This window comes from Gymnoscopelus microlampas (assembly GCF_963454915.1).
Source record: "Gymnoscopelus microlampas genome assembly, chromosome: 5".
NCBI lineage: Eukaryota > Metazoa > Chordata > Actinopteri > Myctophiformes > Myctophidae > Gymnoscopelus > Gymnoscopelus microlampas.
This window is the reverse complement of record NC_139942.1, coordinates 54,049,581-54,073,270: the sequence shown is the minus strand read 5'-3', so window position 1 is coordinate 54,073,270 and position 23,690 is coordinate 54,049,581. Positions and strand designations below refer to the sequence as shown.

Here is a 23,690-nt window from a genome sequence, read left to right as displayed (position 1 = left end):
AAATAAGAGTCTTTTGAAAATAGCCGATCTACAAGCTCGCCATGCGTCTCATCGCGACTAATTGTGTGCTTGTAGATCGGCTATTTTCAAATGGCCAAAATGTATAGGGCTGAAGTGGTTAATGTATGTTTTGTAATAATGATCAAAATCTACAAAGTAACTAGTAACTAAAGATTTCACATAATTGTAGTGGAGTAAATCTACAATATTTGCCTCTGAGATGTAGTGGAGTAGAAACGTTAAAGTTGGAGCTCCATTCAACTGCATACACTCAAGTGAGACACTCCCCCCAGCCCAGCACTTAAAGGAACAGACACTACAAATAGCCAACAACCATAACTGTGTGTAGTTAATACACAACAGTTTACTTAGAAATAGTTATAAAGATCCAGCACAATGCTATTGCTCAGCAGCATCAGCTTTTATTCAAATTGACAGATATTTTGGTCCCTCTGGACCTTCATCAGTGTGGTGTTCACACATTAGAAAGGAAATACTAAAAATACAATAAAATTCCCCATCAATAAACTCCAGACAGTCAGGTAACAGGAACCGGGGCTGGAAGACACTGGGGGCTCTGCCGGGCTTGTTCTGCTGGGGTCACTGCATCTGGAACAAACATCAAGGTTTTTATTTAACATTTTAATTTAAACCCTTTATACTTCTTTGAACTTGGCCTCCTCCTGTCTTTCCTCTACACCAAAGCTCTTAGCTAAAAAGAGCTGATCTAAAAACTTGCTTCACATCACTGGACACCACTGGAAATCACAAAATATTATCAGCATTATACACAAAATGTTATACTATAAAGTATAAAACAAAATGTTATACTATAAAGTATAAAACAAAATGTTATACTATAAAGTATAAAACAAAATGTTATACTATAAAGTATAAAACAAAATGTTATACTATAAAGTATAAAACAAAATGTTATACTATAAAGTATAAAACAAAATGTTATACTCTAAAGGGGAAAACAAAATGTTATACTATAAAGTGTAAGATAAAATGGGAAAAAAGGAGAGAATAAAGGAAGGAATCAAAAACAAAAAAGGTATCTACGTATTTACAATATAGCAACAAGCTTTTTGTTATCCTTTTATGTAGTGGTGTAAAGTAACTAAGTACATTTACTCAAGTACTGTACTTAAGTACAATTTTGAGGTATTTGACTTTACTGGAGTATTTCCAATTTTCAGTACTTTTACTTACTCCACTACATCTCGGATCCAAATATTGTACTTTTACTCCACTACAATTATTTGAAAACTTTAGTTACTAGTTACTTTGTAGATTTTGATTATTATTACAAAACATATTAACCAGGAATAATATGTTAGGGGCGGCGATAGCTGAATGGTTAGTGAGCCTGCCTAGGGAGCCAGAGGCCCTGGTTGCCCAAGGTTCGATTCCAGGCCAGGTTAGCATATGTGTTGATGGAATGAAATTTGTCCCTGAGAAAGACTTTTAACCCCTAATTGCTCACAGGTTCTCATTGGAAACAAGACCGCAAGGACTTTCATGAACGACCTGTTAAAAGGAATTATCCTTATCCTTTTACCACTTCAGCCCTATTATAGGGCTGAAGTAAAACAAATAGGTATAAAATAAATGTATATACGCTATATACATTGAAAATAGCAGACAAATAAGACAAACGGTACGGTATAAAGAAAAGTTTATGTGTTCTTAATGTCATTTTGATGTTTATTTTACCTGAAGAAGCAGCCATCCAGATGAAGAGTCTCACGTGAAATGCAGACATGCTCTCTGTAGAAATCTGCATGTAAAAACAAAATAAAACAATTATGTGCTGTCCTATTTTAGTATTAGTTGGCTACACAGCTTCCACTTTGCTCTGTGACCACATCCTGTTCTCTACTTCTCTGCTCTGCAGACTGTCAAGGTGTCAGTGGTGGAAAACGTACTCATATTATTTACTCTTATCAATACTGCAATGTAGAAATACTCTGTTACAAGTAAAAGTCCGGAATTCACAATTTACTTAAAGTACAAAAGTATTTGCATTAAAATATACTTAAATACTGAAAGTAAAAGTACTCATTCGGCAGAATGTCGTCGCTTTGCGACACATTGTGAGCTTGTAGATCTGCTATTTTCAAATGGCCAAAATATATATAGGGCTGAAGTGGGTAATGTTTGTTTTGTAAAAATAATACAAATCTTCAAAGTAACTAATAACTAAAGTTTTCAAATAATTGTAGTGGAGTAAAAGTATAATATTTGCCTCTGAGATGTTGTGAAGTAGAAGTAAAAGTATTGGAAATTGGAAATACTCCAGTAAAGTAAGAATACCTCAAAATTGTCGATCAGTGCAAACAAAGTCTCTATTCTCCAGTCCTCACGACACTGTCAAAACTGACAGCAGACAGACTAGGGTCCAATGCAAGTCTTTGTATTTCTATTTTATTGATGACATGTATTAACGTGTTCATATTCTATGCTCTGTTGAGGAATTGATTACATGGGACCACAATGGAAACAAGACCCCAGGACTTTTTAAAATGCAGATCTAAACACAGATGCGTTCCCGGTCTTAATGGAATGTGTATTTATCTCATTTGGTGGAAAATACTCCAAAGCCAAAGAGTGGTAGGCCTTTCCTTTTGTTTTTTTTTCACGTGAAAACAATATAAAAAGGTCAAACAAAATGTACAAACAACTAATAAATAGATTAAATAAAAACAGACAGAACTACAGAAACCAATCTAAAGGTACAGCACGTTTCTAAAACAAAAGCAGATAAAAATCTATACTGTGTTATTATAATTTCTGCTCTACCCTGGCACTCTAGTGATTTCATCTACGCCAGTGGTTTTCAAAGTGGGGTCCGGGGACCCCCAGGGGTCCTTGGGGGGGTTCCAGTAGGTCCCCAGCAAAAATGTGTTAATATAGCATCTGTCGCCAGGCGGTTTACGGAGGTAAGTCCGTCCCATATAGGCTTCTCTGACTAACAGGTAATTTTCTATTCTAGTGAACTAACCCTTCAATTCACTCATAGAAAGCACTATGCCACAAAGCCTATGGTGTAGGATATTCACTCCAGTTCGTTAACCAATCTCCATCTTAAGGCCACACTCTTAATCACCTTAATTACTATTGGCTATCCTACTAATCGCGTGCAAGTTATTGTGATTACTGGTTTGCTTATTCTGAATGTATTAATATATATATATATATATATATATATATATATATATATATATATATATATATATATATATATATATATATATATATATATATATATGAAGGTTTATCTCCTTCAAAGAGTAAAAATAGATGTGTGCATATATATATATACACTGCTCAAAACAATAAAGGGAACTCATAAACATTACAATGTAACTCCAAGTCAATCACACTTCTGGGATATCAACCTGTCCAGTTAGGAAGCAACACTGATTGTGAATCAATTTCACCTGCTGTTGTGCAAATGGAACAGACAACAGGTGGAAATGAGAAGCAATTTGCAAGCCAACCCCTATAAAGGAATGGTTTTGCAGGTGGTGGCCACAGACCATTTCCCTGTCCTCATCCTTTCTGGCTGATTTTTGGGTACTTTTGCATTTTGCCAGTGCCCTCACCACTAGAGGTAGCATGAGGCGGTTTCTGCAACCCACAGAAGTTGCTCAGGTAGTGCAGCTCATCCAGGATGGCACATCAATGCGCGCTGTGGCAAGAAGGTTTGCTGTGTCTCCCAGCACAGTGTCAAGAGCATGGAGGAGATACCAGGAGACAGGCCAGTACACCAGGAGACGTGGTGGGGGCCGTAGGAGGACAACAACCCAGCAGCAGGAGCGCTATCTGGTCCTTTGTGCAAGGAGGAACAGGAGGAGCACTGCCAGAGCCCTACAAAACAACCTCCAGCAGGCCACTAATGTGCATGTTTCTGCTCAAACTGTGAGAAACAGACTCCATGAGGGTGGTATGAGGGCCCGACGTCCACAAGTGGGGCCTGTGCTCACAGCCCAACACCGTGCAGCCCGATTGACATTTGCCAGAGAACACCAGGACTGGCAGATTCGCCATTGGCACCCTGTGCTCTTCACGGATGAGAGCAGGTCCACACTGAGCACATGTGACAGAGTCTGGAGACGCCGTGGAGAACGTTCTGCTGCATGCAACATCCTCCAGCATGACCGGTTTGGCGGTGGGTCAGTGATGGTCTGGGGAGGCATATCCTTGGAGGGCCGCACAGACCTCTATGTGCTAGCCAGAGGTACCATGACTGCCATTAGGTACCGGGATGAGATCCTCAGACCATCACTGACCCACCGCCAAACCAGTTTGAGCAGAAACATGCACATGTGGCCTGCTGGAGGTCGTTTTGTAGGGCTCTGGCAGTGCTCCTCCTGTTCCTCCTTGCACAAAGGACCAGATAGCGCTCCTGCTGCTGGGTTGTTGTCCTCCTACGGCCCCCACCACGTCTCCTGGTGTACTGGCCTGTCTCCTGGTATCTCCTCCATGCTCTTGACACTGTGCTGGGAGACACAGCAAACCTTCTTGCCACAGCGCGCATTGATGTGCCATCCTGGATGAGCTGCACTACCTGAGCAACTTCTGTGGGTTGCAGAAACCGCCTCATGCTACCTCTAGTGGTGAGGGCACTGGCAAAATGCAAAAGTACCCAAAAATCAGCCAGAAAGGATGAGGACAGGGAAATGGTCTGTGGCCACCACCTGCAAAACCATTCCTTTATAGGGGTTGGCTTGCAAATTGCTTCTCATGTCCGCCTGTTGTCTGTTCCATTTGCACAACAGCAGGTGAAATTGATTCACAATCAGTGTTGCTTCCTAACTGGACAGGTTGATATCCCAGAAGTGTGATTGACTTGGAGTTACATTGTAATGTTTATGTGTTCCCTTTATTGTTTTGAGCAGTGTATATATATATATATATATATATATGCACACATCTATTTTTACTCTTTGAAGGAGATAAACCAAATAAGGGGAATTATCCCCCAATTGTGTAAAATAACTCTATGAAATGTCTCTTTTAAATGCAGGAAATGTACAATGTATTATAGTATTGCTTACAGCTTTAAGCAGAAAATGCAGGTAAAAGTAAGTAGATTGAATACAATGTTCAATTAAGCTGTTACAAATTAATCCATATCACATACATGAGAATATTAGAGTTCTATCCAAATAGATCTCAAATACATAGGTACCCTTACCCTCCCATGCTGTGATAAAACAAGACATAACTAAAATATCACCTTCTGGTAGTTCCTTCCAATAATCCAGATTCCTTCCTTCTACCTGTTGTCTATTTTAAAGCAGAGCGAGGTATTAGGCGTACAAGCTTTCCCTCGCCTGACTACAACCTAATAATAGGCTATAAAGGGGGAGACCCGTTATAAGCCATCATCAAATTGGGAGATATTTTAGTCTAATACACGCACTATGTTTTGGGCTGATTTTTCTACCCCATCTATTATTAAGCATCTAAATTCCGTATTCGCACATGTCAGAGGCTAATTCCCCAACTCGGGTGATATGGTGAGATTACTTTAACATACCCCAGGTCTCTAACGACGGCGCGCAAAGTCTCTCAACAACTTGCTCTCTGAACACTGTTTATAAAGGGCATTTTGGCCCATCCTATTTTTCCTACCACCCACGCTCTCTTGACCATATCCCGTTTATTACCCCATGGTCAGCGTGACTGTGCTTGATGCGTCATGACCCTTTTAATCTATGTCTGGGACATATCACCTCTTCCCTATTCTTACACACTATTTCACCATATGCAATACCCTTAGGGAAATGATGTTTCCATAGTCTCAGTAGCTTTTACCCTATACACTAGTCGTGACCATTATTTTCCTATCTATACTATTTATCTCAGTTTACTTATTGTCTGCTGACTAACCCAAATAAACTCTTATTTAAGTATAAAGCATTTCCTCTTCACCCCACTATAGCCTAATCAGTGCATTAAACTTATCATGTCTCTTTAACCTGGATGTTTACCTTTATTAATTATTATTATCAGCGTATTCCTGTGCTACACCCAGTCTGTCTAGTAAGGCCTTTTCTCCCCCCTTGTAATACTACGTTACTTTCTATCTTTATACTTTCCTCCCTAACACTCCTTTCAGTGATTACTTCATCCTTACCACTTCTTCTATTAACACAATCTTTAAGCAAATAGTAAGCATTACCACACTTTATCATTATTTTGTTACTCCATCTCTTCTTATTTCATTTACCTTTTACTGTCTTTAAGTATTTTTATTCTTATAGAGAGTAGAGTAAAAATAGTAGAGTATTTCTACTCTTTCTTCTCAAAGTCACACTCTCTCTGCTTTTTGGCTCCTCGCCCAGCTTTCATGGTTTCCTGTCCTCCACTAGAAGTTCCTCTTTAGCTGTTTCTTTTACTGCTAACCTATTTCGTCATTCTCACACACACACACACACACACACACACACACACACACACACACACACACACACACACACACACACACACACACACACACACACACACACACACTGTAGTGGCCCTGTCTTTTCTCACATCTTAATTTTAACCCCTTGCATTAAAGCTTGAAACAGAAAAAGGTTTTAAGTACCCTCATCAGTACTCAGTTCATCAAATTAACACAGTTAAGGCATAAGGCATCCATACAATGAATATATGAAACAATATGGTGGAGGATCGCTCTGATCTCCCTCATCGCCAACTGATTCTCTTATGGACTGTCCGGTGATGATGGAGGGGTAGGTGAATTCCCCCTCCCTGGAGTGGAAGGCACGTAGGTCAGGGAATGATGCAACCTGGTGATGATGCGGCCTGGTGATTGTGGTCGTTGTAACATCAACCTTATCAGCTGCTGCTGTTGGGGCGTCACCTCTGGACCCTGTTCTAACTCCACCTCCCTGTGCTCCTCACTCCCCTGCTGAATGAATGAGGTTTATTTGTCATTGGTCACAGATACATACATACAGGTTACAATGAAATATCATGGGCCGCAGCAACTTAGTCGCGCAGCCACTAGCTTCCCTTTTGTCACCAGTACAAGTACAGTGCTGCAACTCCTCTATGTCACTCTCCTCATCACTGCTTAACACTATCACAGCATCTCTGTTCCTAGCGTCTGATTCCATCCTGTCTTCATCATCGCTGATTTCTATCACTACCCTCTGACGCTCTCTCTCTCTCATTGTTTCTCCTAATTCCTCGATATTCCTCTCCATATTTGCTCTTTCCGCATTAAGAGAGGCGATTGCTAGTCCACCATTTATGGTGGCCAACACATTTTCTAATATCTCCTCGTCTCTTAGGGTCATTTCTGAAGGCCCCTGAGCTGCAGAGCTGGGCCCTGCTCTGTTACTATTTAGAATACATTTTTTACATAAATCTTCTCTTCTGGGGGTCCCTAGCACAAAACCTATTCAGATGGGGGTCCGTGGCCAAATACATATACATTTGGGGGTCCTTGACATGAAAAAGTTTGAGATGCAGTGATCTACTCGCTAAGCTAAACAGTCAAATTCTTAATTCTCAATGTATCCATTTATAACAATGAGAGAGTTAAATGGTTTCTGTTTGGTGTCATTTCATTACATTAGCCTCTCTCTCTCTGGTCAAGGGCAGTAGTACTGTATTGCATTGACGTTGTCGTTGACATAGTGGTTAATTAATAGCCTACCAATCAAACTCATCGGTAAAAGGAACTAAGGAACAGAGGGCATCGCCATGTCAAATTGAGAATTTTGTCTAAAATCTAAAAAATCTAATATTTGGAAAACGGTCTAAAGTATACTGTTGGATGAAGTTGTGTTAGAAGGAGCAGTTACTCCACTGCGCCCCCTACAGATCTTGTCAATAGAACAATTCCATTGATCATCAGATCTGTAGGGGGCGCAGTGGAGCAACTAAAACTTTTTTCCATCCGGTGAAATATTTTCTTTTCTGGTCAAAAGGTGTATTTTAGACGTTGGGGGGCGGGGCTCTGAGTGTTCCCACTTTCCACTTCCCACTGAGGAAAGTAGGCTTTCAACATATTAAAACCGTCTTTGTTTTGGTGAGTAGTAGTACTGTCTAGTAGCGAAAGTGTATTTTTCTAATGTTTACTACAGACGAGAGGCAGCCTGCTCTACCGCGGGTGTGAGGGCAACGGCTGAAAAGTAACATAGCGTTAAGGAGAACTCATTCTAAACGCTATGGACCAGCTAGAGCTATAACTGATGTCCACTTTCAGTCAATAGAAAATAATACAACATAAACGGGCCAAAAAGTATTAATACCATAATGAAGAAATACTCTGTTGCAAGTGAAAGTCTGGTATGCAACATTTACTTGAGTAAAAGTACAAAAGTATTGGCATCAATTTTATACTCAAAGAACCAAAAGTAATAGCCTTAGGTCAAGACTATCGTAGATGTATTTGATCAATTTCTTAGCGACCACCCCCCCCCCCCCCCAGCAGTTTGCCCTGAAATGTCACCAGTAAAGCCTGTATTTCTCAAAACATGTACACATGCAACATATAAAGTGCTTATCTGCTTGCCCCAAATATTAACTAGGTGTCCTGTGTGTTAGTGTAATGTATTAGTCCATGTTGTTATTCAATACAGTTTTAATCACGTCTGTGGCCGATTCTGTCGGAATGGGTGGTAGTGACGATGGTGAAAGCCGAAATTACACTCAATGTACAGAGGAATTACACGAGGGGGGAATGGCATTTTGCCACAGACATGATTAAAACACTTCTTTATTGAAAAATATGGACTAATACATTACACAAATACTCCGGACACCTAGTTAACATTTGGGGCAAGTGGGTAAGCACTTTATATTTTGCATTTTGTACATGTTTGGAGAAATAAGGGCTTTACTGGTGACATTTCAGAGTAAACTGGGGGGTAGTCGCTAAGACTCTCGTAGATACGAAAGTAAAAGTCAGACTCGATCAAATACATCGTTGTCTTGATCTAAGGCTACACAAGTAAGTACGTGTAGGCCAAGTCATTATTATTAAAGGTAGGGTAAGTGATTGATTAAAATAAGTGTTAAATAGCTCTATATTCTGATAGTAATCATTTCTATAGAGTGTTTGTTCAGTAAAAGGAGTCTCATGTCTCTCTAGCAACGACGGAACCTCTCCCTCCGCTGTATAGCTCCGAGATGAGGTTCCTCGTTAGTTACTGCCGTCTGTTTTCGAAATGGTCGCACGTCGTCCACTTTACATGTTTCTTACCCCTTTCTGCACATCGTATCCAAAAAGTAATGCATTTCCGCCACTCTCTCAGATGTTTGAAGTTTTAACGCGCCATAAAAGCCATCCAACGGGTTGAAGAAAGTATTTAATTTGCCTCGGTTTTCATCCGGTTACATGGTTTTTAAGACATTGCGCAAGAGTTGCGCCCGTAGAGATAACATTACTATTTACCCTACTGGTCAAATGTTGAATTGCATCTTCTAATGCAAAATATTATGGAACCGGATGAAAACCGAGGCAAATTAAATACTTTCTTCAACCCGTTGGATATCTTTTATGGCGCGTTAAAACTTCAAACATCTGAGAGAGTGGCGGAAATGCTTTACTTTTTGGATACGATGTGCAGAAAGGGGTAAGAAACATGTAAAGTGGACGACGTGCGACCATTTCGAAAACAGACGGCAGTAACTAACGAGGGACCTCATCTCGGAGCTATACAGCGTACAGCGGAGGGAGAGGTTCCGTAGGGGCTAATGTCTCTCCAGCTCTTTATTAAACAGAAAATGCATTTTCAATGCTCTCTCCTGATTGGCTTAAATTTTGTCAACTACCTGAAAATGTGCTATATTCTGTTTACTAAAGAGCTGGAGAGACCCCTGTGACCCAACAAACACTCTGTAGCAATGATTACTATCAGAATAAAGTACTTTAACCTTTTTAATAAAAAAATTATCACTTACCCTACATTTAAGTAAGTAGGCCCAGTCATTATGCAGAATGTCACGTTTCACAGCTTTACAAAATGTATAAAAATAATTTTAAAATAGCCGATCTACAGTATTAATAAATAATACCATAATGAAGAAATACTCTGTTAAAATATACTCAAAGAACCAAAAGTAAAAGTAGTCATTATGCAGCATGGCACATTTCACAGCTTTACAAAATGTATTGAAATCATTTGAAATAGCCGATCTACAAGTACAAGCTCACTACGCGACGATGTGACACTTGTAGATCGGCTATTTTCAAATAGTTGAAGTGTAGGGCTAATCATCTCAATTTACAAAGTTTAGTGTCAAAGTCTTAACCTAACCTTTTTGATATAATCTTTCGCTGGTAGCTATATGATTGATTATACTGTCTTATGCTGTCATTCCCAATGGCACAACTCAGCTGTGCTAAGCTACTGTATATGGCCCCCACAGCCATAAGTAGAAGTTAAACAGAGCTGGCTACTCTACTGACAGGAAAATCACTATAACTTCATTTACCAGCCTTTTTGTTCCATAATTAATTCCAGACCATCCATGAAAAAACACACAACCTTTACTTCACCTCCATGACATCTGTGAGGAGCCAGAGAAGAACTTCTTCACCTCCATGACATCTGTGAGGAGCCAGAGAAGAACTTCTTCACCTCCATGACATCTGTGAGGAGCCAGAGAAGAACTTCTTCACCTTGACATTTGAGCTGCATTGGTGAGTCATGTTTTTTTTGGAGCAACTGACATGCAGTGGTGGGAAAAGTACTCAAAACTTGTACTTAAGTTAAAGTATCAATACTGCCATAAACTAAAGTTTTCAAATAAACATAAAGTAAATAAAGTGGAGTAAAAGTACAATGTTTGCCTCTGAGATGTAGTGGAGTAGAAGTAAAAGTATTGAAAATAGGAAATACTCCTGTAAAGTAAAAAAGACCTCAAAATTGTACTTAAGTACAGTACTTGAGTAACCACTCACCACTGCTGATATGTTTGTTTGGTCAAATGGACAGTGCGCCGTTCACTGATTATTTGGATTTGATGTGCAGTCATTTTAAATGTGTAGGCCTACTGTCTGTGACTGATGACTTTAGATATGTGATAAAGTGGCTTTTGTATAGCCTCTGCTCTTAGAGTCATCCCTACCTAATAGATACATCAGATGACATTTAATAATTATACTCTTTATTTATATTGCACTTTACATTTGAAAAAAAACTCAAAGTGCTACAGCACGGAATAAAAACATTTGCATTAAAACAACACATCTAAAAGAAAAATAGTCTAAAAAAACATTTTAAAACATGGGGGCAAAAGACCTAGAGGGTAAAACAGGAAAATATAACGGAATGCTTTATTAAAAAGGAAAGCCTTTAGTCCTCTCTTGAAAACATCCCTATGTGGATCCTGATAGCCACATTGTTAGATTTTTATTATCACACAAGCCTAGTGGGTCACCTCTGTGTCTGTGGGCAGACGTTTGACAAGAGAACGTCGATCATATTTTTGATAATGGGGGGCTGTGGATGCAGAAGATGAGGCAGGTCGTGTGCCAGCGTCATCTCCCAGGCGTCCACCAGAACAACACTCAGGCCCTTGAACATGGCCCTGAGCACCCTGTTCTGCTGCCACGAGTACCAGTCACTGTTGGTCAGGGTCCCGAAGAGGTCCATAGCTTTGAGGTTCGGCGTACGGAAGACCACGAGGGTCCCGGGAGCCCTGTCCAGGAGGCGCACCACGGACCCACGGATACCCCGCAGCCGGCGGATGTAGACCTCGACGGGGAACGTGCCGAAGTGGGCCCAGACGCTGAGGACCACCACGGTGTCGGGACCCCCGGCCAGGCCGTCTAGCTCGTTGGCCACGTAACGCAGCTCGCTGGTTGGAATGGTGAAGATGCGGATCGGGGGTGCGTGGGCGCGGTACTTCACCAGGATGTTATGGCCGGTGTCCACCGCCATGAACGGTCCAACTTGCTTTGGGCTGTGCAAAACCTCCTTGAGGTCTGGAACAGAGAGATCTACACGTTTTCACACAGTTGGGGGGAGAGATGGAGGCTCTTATCCAGAGAGACATACTAATACAGTGTCAAATCAGAGTAGGCGTCATGAATCCTACAATTGAGTGAGTGCTGCTAAAACAAGCATGTGTGTAGGCTAGCAGGTAGACATCAGCATCTGTCTGCTCAAGCACATGGCGTATGATCTACTGTAAGTAACATAGCATAATGTGAATGTGAATATCTAAACAGATGAGGTGCTGACAAAAATAAATTAGGAGTGCTAGGGCGGTGGTTGGTCCCCAGCCCACCAGGGGTCCTTGACTGGATGGTCCCCAGACAAATAAGGAGTAGTTTAATGTCACTTAAGTTCACTTGAAATCATTACACTACAAAATATTTATGAATGACTCATTTTAAAATATGTTCAAATATAACCACTATGAATCTGTTTTTCAATTAGGACAGAATGGTTTGAAATAGGAGTCTATGACCTAATGCAAGTATATCTGAGTCCTTAATTGAGGTGAAACCATGTGCTATAGAGGATTTTCAGACTGTGGGCAGAAGATGGAGTAATACTGTGCAGCAGTCCTATCTGGTAGTTGCTACAAGTCAAGAAAAGTAAACTGAAGTCATTTCTCCATCTCTTCAGTATATGCTTGTGTTTTCTGTGGAGCAGGTTAGAACCATTCTTTAGACAGAAGGATTTTGATGGAGCTATGGAACTGATGGAGCTAAATTCAAGAGTTCCGGGGTATGGACCAGGGGGTGCCAAAAACGGGTATGTACACTCTGAGATAAATTAGATTGGGCGGTCCCAGAGTTAAAACGTTGAATCAAATGGGGGTCCGTGGCCTATAATGCTTATCAAACTGGGGGGTTCTTGAAATTATTTTCACTGGCCTACAGTACAGTACATGTTACCTGGTAAAGTTGCAGTGAGGTACTCGAACCACTGTCTAGCGGTGGAGTCTCCATACATGTGTACGGCCTTGTTCCTCAGGCACTGTGTGATGGCAGAGGCATTGCTGAACTGATGCACTGTGGTGCCACCGAGGGCTCGCCACACCCCCTGGTAGTAATATCCAGAGGGGGGTCCAGAGGGGGGTCCAGGAGGCGTCACATTGCTGCTCTTCACCTCTGGGTTGTTTTGTGAACAACAAGTAAAAAAACATTCATTTAGAAAACATCACACGGTGGATGTCAGGATCCACATGGGAACAGCGTGGCTGTTGTTGTATCATGGACACTTTCTAAAAAAACCTCTAAAAGCTGGGTTTGACTGCAGCTTCTAAAGATCCTAAGAGGTATTTCATTTTAAAACACTTCTCGGGTCATTTTAAACGTCTGCTCTGGCTTTTGTGCACCAGTTTTATAAGTTGCTGGATTCAATATTTAGATGTTTTATATTCAGACATGCCACCCTCCTATATACAGTAGGTCCAATGAACTTCAATTTTGACCTTGTTAGACTCATTGAAAACACATGCCCTGGTTCTGGTGGCTGATATTGTCCTTCTAATGCGTCGTTAATGTGTCGACTATTAAATGAATTGATAAAAAACAGCCCCTCACGCATTAGAAGGACAATATCAGCCACCAGAACCAGGGACGTGTGTTTTCAGTCTTAACATGGTTAAAATGGAGTTTAAAGTTCAATGGACTTAAAAAGAATGGGGGCGTGTCTGATCAAGTAAATATCAAATATCTAAATATTGACTAGGGTGCAGGATGTTAAAATGAAGACGTTTTTTAGAGTGAAATTTTACTTTAATAGCTAGTTTCATCATTCACCTTTTTCCTTTGGCAATACTCTGACACTGTCAGACCCTGAAGCTTTAACTGGGACTTTCATGTTGATCAGACTGTGGAGAAATAGACACAATATTTCTTTAGTATTGAGCAAAACAAAAAGAAGAAAAAAATGACCAAGAAAACAAGGAATCGGTTTCCCCCCTTGCTTACTTCTGAAAGAGTGTCTGTTCATCAGATCTGATGTTTTGTTTGAAGCCTCCCATGACGTGGGTGATGCGTTTATCACAGTTCAGCTGTTTAGGCTTGTAGCAGTACCAGGGCTCCCCCGTGTGGAGGTCTGTATAATTGCAAAGTGGTTGCTGCTGGCTTGCTGGCAGACAAACATTACAAACTGTGGTTTCAGAAACAGAGCCTGAGCGGTACGTGCTCTGGAAGAACACCCTGTCTGGCTGCTCCCTGGTCAGTCTGCGCAGCACCGTGACGGCTTCGCTGGGATGAACCAGTGTCACCTCCACCTGCGCACGGCCCTCCCAGAGCAAGGGCAACACGGCAGAGTAGGAGCCGTTCAGGTGGTCCACCACCTGCCCCGCCACGCCCGCTCCGAGGGTCGGCTCGTGCAGCCGAGCGAGCAAGACGTCTCCCCCGTAGCGTTTGGGCCGTCCCTGGAAGTCGTGCATTTGGATGAGAGCCTGCAGATGCCCCCCTACGTGCCGCTCTCTACCTCCCTCTGCTGGGAGGATAGTGAAGTGGCTGTGTGCGGGGTCACTGGTCTGATTGAAGTTGAAGTTCACGCCTGTAGGAAAGTGTGGATGTTCAGGCCAGTCTATGGAGTCTAGGAGGGAGTGTTCCTCCAGAGCATCCTCAGGAGACAGCTTCTGTCCCTGGCAGCTCCAGAGGCTGAGATTGTGGTGTTGAGGAGGAGAACCTTCAAGGAGGATGGTGCTCTTGACTTTAAGTGTGATCTGTTGGGTAATCTGAGGGTTTGAGGAGAGGAGATTAACAAATATTAGCAAGAGCGACAATAGAAATATCAGTATAAATTCTGAAGTTAAAAGGGGAAGGGAAGGAATGCATTGAGTTATACAGGCTTTTTTTGATTGTTGGTGTTTAGAAATGAAATGCCATGAAATAATTTCACTCAACATCAAGTTCTCACCCGAAGAATGTTGTTGTCACGCAGCAGAAAGATCAGAGCCGACAGAGCCAGTAGGAGTAATATGACTGCAAACTTTTTACAACGATGCATCTTCACCTCAAATTCTCGAAATTCTTCTTCGTCAACAGTGTGTGGCGCTGTTAACAGTCCCTGTTATATCGTAACCAAAAAGGTGGAGAATGAGAATTAAGGAGAAAGTTGAACAGCAAACGTAGTCTAAAATGCAAGTCTATTGTGCTCTCTTGGCAGTCACTATGTACTATTACTGTAAATAGACCGTAGAGTCTCATTTGAAACCACGGGAAAATCTCTATGCACTTACAGACTCAGTTCAGACTGATCAGACTCGTTCCATTCTGTCATACAGAAACGTGAATGGCGCGTGCGTTGTGGCCTTACATAACCAACCACCCAGACATCGTCATTGAAATTGTCAGCCAGCTCTGTGCAGTTTTGGACAAGTAAAAACTCCCTCCTGACTTCAACATGCGTGAGAAAATCCATTCATTGAACCTCAGAATGGTGAAGTAGAACAGGGTGTGTTCTTCACAGCTTTCATTACATCTGACAATTCAGCACTACTTTCTTTAGCAACGTTACGAGTGACTCCCTAGTTAGGGTTGCCAACATCCAGAACTGGAGAAACGGGACACATGCACGCGCGTGCGATTTTTTTCGGGTTTCCCGCGGATAAAGTTACTTTTTGTTGTTACTTTATTTCGGTCTTAGGGTTAGGGTTAGGGTTGGGAACAGGCTGACATGCCACACAAACAATGATGCCGTTCCCACCGGAGAAAATCTCACACACACACACACACAAGCACTCGTGCGAGCACTGTGCCTGCCCTGTCAACTGAGCGGTCCTAGCGCCCATCTCATAAAGCACACAAACACGCAGCCAGACACTGCAGTGTGCGCAAACAGAAATATATTTTTTATTTTTCCCTTTACACCGGAGTCCGGGACAAACAAAGTCCCGTACGGGACACGCCCCTTTTGGCTCAAATACGGGGCGTCCCGGCTAATACGGGACTGTTGGCAACCCTATCCCTAGTAGTCCCTGTGTAGCATGCAGTTTAACCTGTAACCTGTGACCTGTGTAGCATGCAGTTTAACCTGTAACCTGTGACCTGTGTAGCATGCAGTTTAACCTGTGACCTGTGTAGCATGCAGTTTATTTAACCTGTGACCTGTGTAGCATGCAGTTTAACCTGTAACCTGTGTAGCGTGCAGTTTAACCTGTAGCCTGTGTAGCATGCAGTTTAACCTGTGACCTGTGTAGCATGCAGTTTAACCTGTAACCTGTGTAGCTTGCAGTGTCTCCATCAGGTGCACACATAGGAGCCAACCAGTGTTTGAGCACCTGCCTGTTTGCTTTAATATGAGAAATTGCCCTTCTCTTCTTTAAATATCGGTCTTGCTGAACCACAGTTGCTCTCCACCTTGCTCTCATTCAATGCAATGTAGCTTAGGTCACTTTGTATTCTCATTCTGAAAACGTTTTGGTTGAGCATAGCAGTCTCCATGTTTCTTGTTAAAACCAGAGTATAAAAGGCACGAAAATAGCAAATTTAGTTCAAGTTGTCAGCACTCGCTATGCAACATTTGGTTCACATTAAAGGACATTATGCAAGTAACACTCAAAAGTGTGAACTTGCTCATTCATATTTGTAATTATATGAAGTATGTACACTTTTAATAGACTGGGTCTATATTGTTTAACTTATCTGTTGCTTAAATTGCTACTGTCCTTCACACAGTGGGGGTTGGGGGTAGTTTGGTAGTCTTTCTTACAATTGATATTTGCTAGCACTTTGAGATTTCTTGCAAATGTAAAGTGCGTTATAAATACAATCCATTATTATTTTAGGGGGTCACGGACAACCTGTTGAATACCTATGATGTAGATCCCACAGTGCAGAGTGTGTACTGTGATAGATAGGTTTCCTTCTCTGAAGAACACAGCGTGTGGCCAATTGCATTTTAGGGAAGAAGGAATAAAAAAAATAAAAAAATAACAGCCAACCTAAAAGTAACTAGTACTTCATAGCATTTATAGAAATGCACTTGAGTAAAAGTAAAATATTTGTCTTGGAAATGTACAAAATAATTGGATACTCAAGTAAAGTACAAATACTCAAAATCTGTACTTATGTACGGTACTCAAGTACATTTACTCCGTTACTGTCCACCACTGTGTATACATTAAATGTATGAAATGCATACATATACAATTATTTGAAAACTTTAGTTACTAGTTACTTTGTAGATTTGGATTATTATTACAAAACATACATTAACCACTTCAGCCCTATATACATTTTGGCCATTGGAAAATAACCGATCTACAAGCTCACAATGCGTCGCATTTATGAAAGATTTTTATACTTTTGAAAAGTTGAAGTGGGACATTCAGCACAATGACTACTTTTACTGTGGTACTTTAAGTACATTTCGATGCCAATACTTTTCTACTTTTACTCAAGTACATTTTGAATTCCGGACTTTTACTCGTAACAGAATATTTCTATATTTCAGTATTGATACTTTTACTTAAGTAAAACATTTGAATGCGTTTTCCATCACTGGCCTCATGGTTATGTGTACACACTTCAATTATAGTAGGTTTCAACAACAACGTTAACAAGTTACAACCAAATATATATTCTGAATATAAATAAATATATAGATAGGATTTCATCATACCTGAAGCTGCTATGCAGATGAGGAGTCCCACTATACCTAAAAAGCAGACATTCTCAACGGCAAGCTGCTCTGTATGGAAGACTGTATGTAGAAAGGAAGTACTATGCCTTTCTATTCTCATTGTTTCTCAAGTGCATGAATGTATAGCAGGGGCGTCACAGGCTCTCAGAAGGTGGGGGGGATGGACTTTTGGTGGACTGTTTTGGGCGAAATTTCGCAGTTTTGGGTGGATTTTGATTTCTGTTTTTGTCAACTTTATTTCGGTTTTAGAGTTAGGGTTTGGGTTAGGTTAGGGTTATGTTATTTCATTCTTATTTTTGCCTGATTTTACCGATTTATTGTCAAAACATTTAAATTCAATTATTGTCAAAACATTTAAATTCAATTAAAATATATGTATATATTTTTTTTTGCAAAATCAATAGCGTGGGACAGCTTTCTATATAGGTGGGCCACGGCCCACCCAGGCCCACCCCATGGCTGCACCCATGATACACATGATGAAAACAGAGCTATATTGTCCAATTTGACCATACTGTACAATACCAAATGACATTGGCTTTGGATACAATAATAAGTCCTGGACTCATGGACTCATTTTGCATTTTTTGGGTGGATTTTGATACTTTTTTTCTGTTTTTGGCAACTTTATGTGGGGTTTGGGTTAGGTTAGGGTTATGTTATTTAATTCTTATTTTTGCCTGATTTTACCAATTTATTATCAAAACATTTAAAATGAATTAAAATATATATATTATTATTTTGTTAAATCGATTGGGTGGGCCAGCTTTCTATGTAGGTGGGCCATGGCCCACCCATGGCTGCACCCATGATACACATGATGAAAACAGAGCTATATATATTGTCCAATTTGACCATATTGTACAATACCTAATACTCTAAAACCAGTTCACCCGCGTGATGCAAGCTGCTATTTTTGTGCAGTATTTGAACATTGTTTTTATACTTTTTAATTTTTAAGACAAATGTTTTCTTCTGGGGGTCCCTGGCACAAAACATTTTCAGATGGGGGTCCATGGCTAAAATCAACACGTGTTGCATCACTTGAGCTTGTAGATCGGCTATTTTCAATTAGCCAAAGTTTAAATAGGGCTGAAGTGGTTTATGTATGTTTTGTCATAATAATTAAAATCTACAAAGCAACTAGTAGTTACTAAAGTTTTCAAATAATTGTCGTGGAGTAAAAGTATAATATTTTTCTCTGAGATGTATTGGAATAAAGTAAAAGTACTGCAAATTGGAATACTCCAGTCAAGTAAAAAATACCTTAAAATTATACTCAAGTACAGCAGGTACTTGAGTACATGTACTTAGTTACTTTCCACCTCCGTCAGCATTAGATTAATTACTTAAGTTACTCACCTTCTACAAAGATGACGAAAGAGAACACACTTTTGTTCCATATGCCAACATTGTCTTGGTTTCAGAGAGCATGGTTTCAGAGAGCACTGAATGTTCAAAGTTCAGATTTTTTGGGTGTAATTGAGGTCATAAAACCCCCAAAAAATCATTTAAAAAATAAAAAAAGTGAAAATGAATGTCATAGAACCTTTAAGTACTTTTACTCAAGTACATTTTGAATACGGGACTTCTACTTGTAACAGAGTATATCTACATTGCAGTATTGATACTTTTACTTAAGTAAAACATTTTACAGTTGTACTGCAAACATTTTGCAGTACAATACTGGTTTGTAAAACAGACCGTAGAGGTCTTAGATTATCATGCTGGGGCCCTTTAATTAGTATTTATTTTATTGTATTTATTTGATTGACAGATGAGCTTTCACTACTTATCATTATTATTATTTCTCACATATGAGGGCCGCTGTTATTAATATTCCCAGGCTGCCTTTTGTAAAACAGTGTGTTGTTTTACAGTGTGTGATTTTTACATCACTGTATTTATTTGTTGTTTCTCATTTCATTTTCTTTTTCTCTTTGTTGTTTTGCTCCGCCACAAGATTAAGGAAGTGAAGGTAAATGTTTACTGGGATGATCTGCACTTTTACCTTAGCACTATAGGTATACTCTTGGTTGCTTGTTTTAGCAGAAAATGCACTTAAGACTTCTGGTGATTAGTAGTTTTGTTTCCCTACCTATGTTGAATGCACTTATTAAGTCACTTTGGATAAAAGCGTCTGCTAAATGACTGTAATGTAATGTAATGTTTCCAGTCTACCCATGACATGAAGTTGGTGATAAAATGTACCACTTCTGTAACTTAGTCATACTTCTCTTTTTTTATCTTTTGTCTTCAGTTTTCTCCCATAAAGTGAAAAAATATATTTCATAAGCCTATACAGTACCATTCTGTATGGTTTGCACAACACACTTACAATTTACAATGTAGGCATTTAGCAGATGCTCTAAATCCAGAGTGACTTACAATAAACAAGGTAAACACATACATCAAATGCATAGAGACTGTGTAGTGCCTCAGTAATAGGATCATAGGTCAACCAAGAACCTAGCATCAGTCGTCCAAACAGTGGACGCCAGGTGTGAGAGAGAGAGAGAGAGAGAGAGAGAGAGAGAGAGAGAGAGAGAGAGAGAGAGAGAGAGAGAGAGAGAGAGAGAGAGAGAGAGAGAGAGAGAGAGAGAGAGAGAGAGAGAGAGAGAGAGAGAGAGAGAGAGAGAGAGAGAGAGAGAGAGAGAGAGAGAGAGAGAGAGAGAGAGAGAGAGAGAGAGAGAGAGAGAGAGAGAGAGAGAGAGAGAGAGAGTCTGACTGACTGACTGACTGACTGACTGACTGACTGACTGACTGACTGACTGACTGACTGACTGACTGACTGACTGACTGACTGACTGACTGACTGACTGCTGACTGTGAGGTTCAATTCATGAAGGTCTCACAGGCAATTTTATTACCTGTGTAGGCCCTATAAAGAGAAGAATGCATTCGCCATCTGTTTTGAATAAGGGATGTCATGTTTTGCAAATAATTAAGTTTACCTAGACTAAAGGTAAAAGCATTTCCTAATTCCATTTAAGGATGTGTTTTCCCTATAATTTATAATTATAAGTTATGGGCCATGACGGAGGCGCGCCGACTCAGCAGACCTTAAGGCTGAGGAGACGCGCCCTCGCGCCTCCAGGCGCGAGTGCCCGCGTCGACCAGCCGCTGGGCTGCTAGTCGACTCAGCGCCGTCCGAGTTATGTACCGATAGGGACAGAATCGTAAATATTATTGGTGCGGACTGCGTTTGCTCCACTGACTGCGTTTATCCCAACTACCACTCAAAGTGGCTCCTGGCCAACTGCCTGGATGAGGCAGACTTATTTTCTAAAGCTTTGTGCTTTCTATTAGACTGTGCAGGGCAGAGGCGTCTAATCTCTGAGTCAGGGTGACCGCATACCCTCGGGTTAAAACTATTTCCTAATTCCATTTAAGGATGTGTTTACACTATATTTTTTATGACTATGGGGTAGATACTGAGGGGATACAGTTTTGGAAACAAGTAGCATATCCACAGTTCTGATGTTCACACCTCCAATTTGGAAGACAATTAGCTCCCTGTTGATGGTCCAAATTTTGATGGCTCTTGGTATCAATGTGCCTTCATTGATATTCTCATTAGCTCAACAATGAGATCTCCCCCTCCACTTTGTGGTTGATGTAGGTGATCAACTCTATTGTTTAGTTTAGTAAGAGTATGTGGATAGTTTCAGTTTTTTTGGGCAGTTTAGAAGTTTAGGCCTCCTGGATATTTTGTGCTAAGTCTTGTAATCCATTCTTTTTCATGGAATCTTCTCTGTCCAATTGTCCAGCAGTCATTGAATTCCAAGCCGCATACTTTTATGGCATCAATCCCATGTGTCATAAAGTGTTGAACAATTAATAAATGGGTATCTTTTTCATTATTAATGGTGTACCTGTGTTGGCTTATTCTAATTGCTATGGAGTTGCCTGTCTCTCCTACATACTGTAATCCACACACTTGGCAAGTAATCAGATAAACACAATTTCTGGTGTTGTATGTGATGTTCTGTCTTAGGCTAATAATGTTTTTGTTTGTCCTGTTTTTAACCGTTTGTTTCGGGCTAAAGTAGTTAGGCCTTGCCCGTGCTACTTGGTTCCATGGCTTCAATTTGCTGTGGATCAAGTAGTCTTTCAGATTTTTGTTTTTCCTATAGGCCGAAATTATCTTAAAGTTCTGTAGGAGGTTTCCCCCCCTGTTTTCAAAATTGTTTTTGATGGCTCTGTTTGCCAATAAACTTTGGCTGGAAAATGTGGTTACTAAGGCTAGTGTGGGTTTCTCATTCCTTACTTTCACTTCCTGGAATGTGTTGTATGATTTCCTGAGGAATGTTCTTGTATATCCACGTTTCCTTAATGCTGTGAATAGAGTTTTGCAGGCATTTTCAAAATCTGCTGTTTGTGTGCAGATTCTCTTGAAACGTAGGAGTTGAGACTTGACTATTCCTGCGAAACAATGGGTTGGATGGAAGGATGTCTTGTGGAGCAGTGCATGTGTATCAGTCTCCTTAAAAAACACCTTTGAGTCTAGTTTGCCGGTGGTGTTAAAATCTTTCCCTTTGAAGACTGTAACATCCAAGAAGTCAATGTGTTCTTTGTTTGTGACATATTTCACTGTTATTGAGGCATGATGTGTGTTTAAGACTCGTATGAATTGCTCAAATTCCTCTGTGGAGTGCTCAAATACTCCAAAAATATCATCTAGAAACCTAAAATAATGTGTGGGTTTGAATCTGCATTTTTTAAGGGCGGTTTCTTCCCATAAAGCCAAATATATATTTGCGTAGGATGGCGCAAATTTCTTTCCCATGGCTGTTCCACTGATCTGAAGGAAGGTTTTCCCATCAAATGAAAAGTCGTTTTTGGTCAAATTTAATTCTAGTAGTTCCAATAATTCTGCGTCTGGTCTTTGTCTGTCAGGATACTTTTTAAAGATATCTCTGATTGCTTTCATTCCCGCTAATGTATTTATGTTGGTATAAAGGCTATCAACATCTATTGAAAACAAGAAGGCACCCTGAGGAACCGTGATGTTTTTTATTTTGTCAATAAAGTCATATGTATCCTTAATATAGCTTGGGTGTTTTACAGATAGTGGGTTTAAGTAGAACTCAATATATTCTGCTGTGGCATATGTTTCTGAGTTACAATCCGAGACAATTGGGCGTGCAGGTGGAATTTCATAAGGAATAGTCCAGCTGTTTGGGTCCTTGTGGATTTTGGGTAGAAGATAAAGGACTCTAGCCCTGGGGGAATTTTCGCCCCGTAGGTATTTTTCTTGTTTATGGTCTATAAACTTTTTCTCCCTTAACTTTGTAATGAGAGAGAGAGAGAGAGAGAGAGAGAGAGACTGACTGACTGACTGACTGACTGACTGACTGACTGACTGACTGACTGACTGACTGACTGACTCTCATGTCCGACTCTGTGTTTTTGACAGCTTGATTTTAAACGAGTAGCCTTGTTGGCCTAGTTAAAGTAGTTAATCAATCTTTCTTTCGTTTAGGGTGTTTTTGTAACCCCAAGAGGACACATACAGTATGGAACCAAATGGACCCTGACGTGAAATAGGGCGCTAAACAGGGCCTATAATAAACGTCAGAAACGATCAGTATTCATTTTATGTTCGTTGGTTGTGAATATAAAAAATATGGTTTATGGGGGGGGGGGGGGGGGGGGGGGTCATGCATTTTCCTCCAGTTACTCAGGGGGGGCCACAGAAACATATTTGGAGGTCTGGGGGGGGTCAAGGGAAAAAAAATATTACATCTGGTCTGAACTTGGCCTCCTCCTTTCTTTAAGCCTTTAAGAGCTATAAAGAGCTGATCTACAAGCTCACAACGCATCGGATTGTGACGTGTCGTGAGCTTGTACATGTAGATGTAGGTTACTATTTTTTACTAGGGTTTGTGCGACCTCTGTTTTGAGGGCAGTATAATGTTAATATTTATCAGCAGTCTAAACTGAAGAAAGGTCTGATTGAAGTACACGCCGGCCTGTAGGAAAGTGTTCTGAAGTTGAAGAATCTAGCTCGTCTAGCTCGTGGTGGTATCCATTTATGACCAATGCTGGCAAGTATGCTCTGAAACGTTATTTACAGCCAGCACC

The 23,690-nt window shown here is 40.6% G+C and overlaps 2 protein-coding genes and 1 long non-coding RNA gene across 3 annotated transcripts in view; all 3 read right to left on the bottom strand.

The window, feature by feature from the left end:
• The window catches only part of LOC311046364 (uncharacterized protein), a 48,342-nt gene that overhangs the window by 7,047 nt on the left and 17,605 nt on the right, over positions 1-23,690 (bottom strand). The window lies entirely within an intron of this gene.
• On the bottom strand, positions 401-5,573 carry LOC311046367. The gene is made up of 3 exons (XR_014600870.1): positions 5,249-5,573; positions 1,720-1,783; positions 401-609 (listed from the first exon to the last, which is right to left on the bottom strand). It is a non-coding gene; the product is annotated as an uncharacterized lncRNA (long non-coding RNA).
• Positions 10,534-14,966, bottom strand: LOC311045987 (NXPE family member 3-like; the record flags this gene model as incomplete). Its single annotated transcript, XM_084058057.1, has 6 exons — positions 10,534-10,630; positions 11,422-11,968; positions 12,890-13,105; positions 13,760-13,830; positions 13,931-14,694; positions 14,877-14,966. The coding sequence occupies 6 exons, from the start codon at positions 14,964-14,966 to the stop codon at positions 10,534-10,536; spliced, it is 1,785 nt and encodes a 594-aa protein (XP_083914183.1).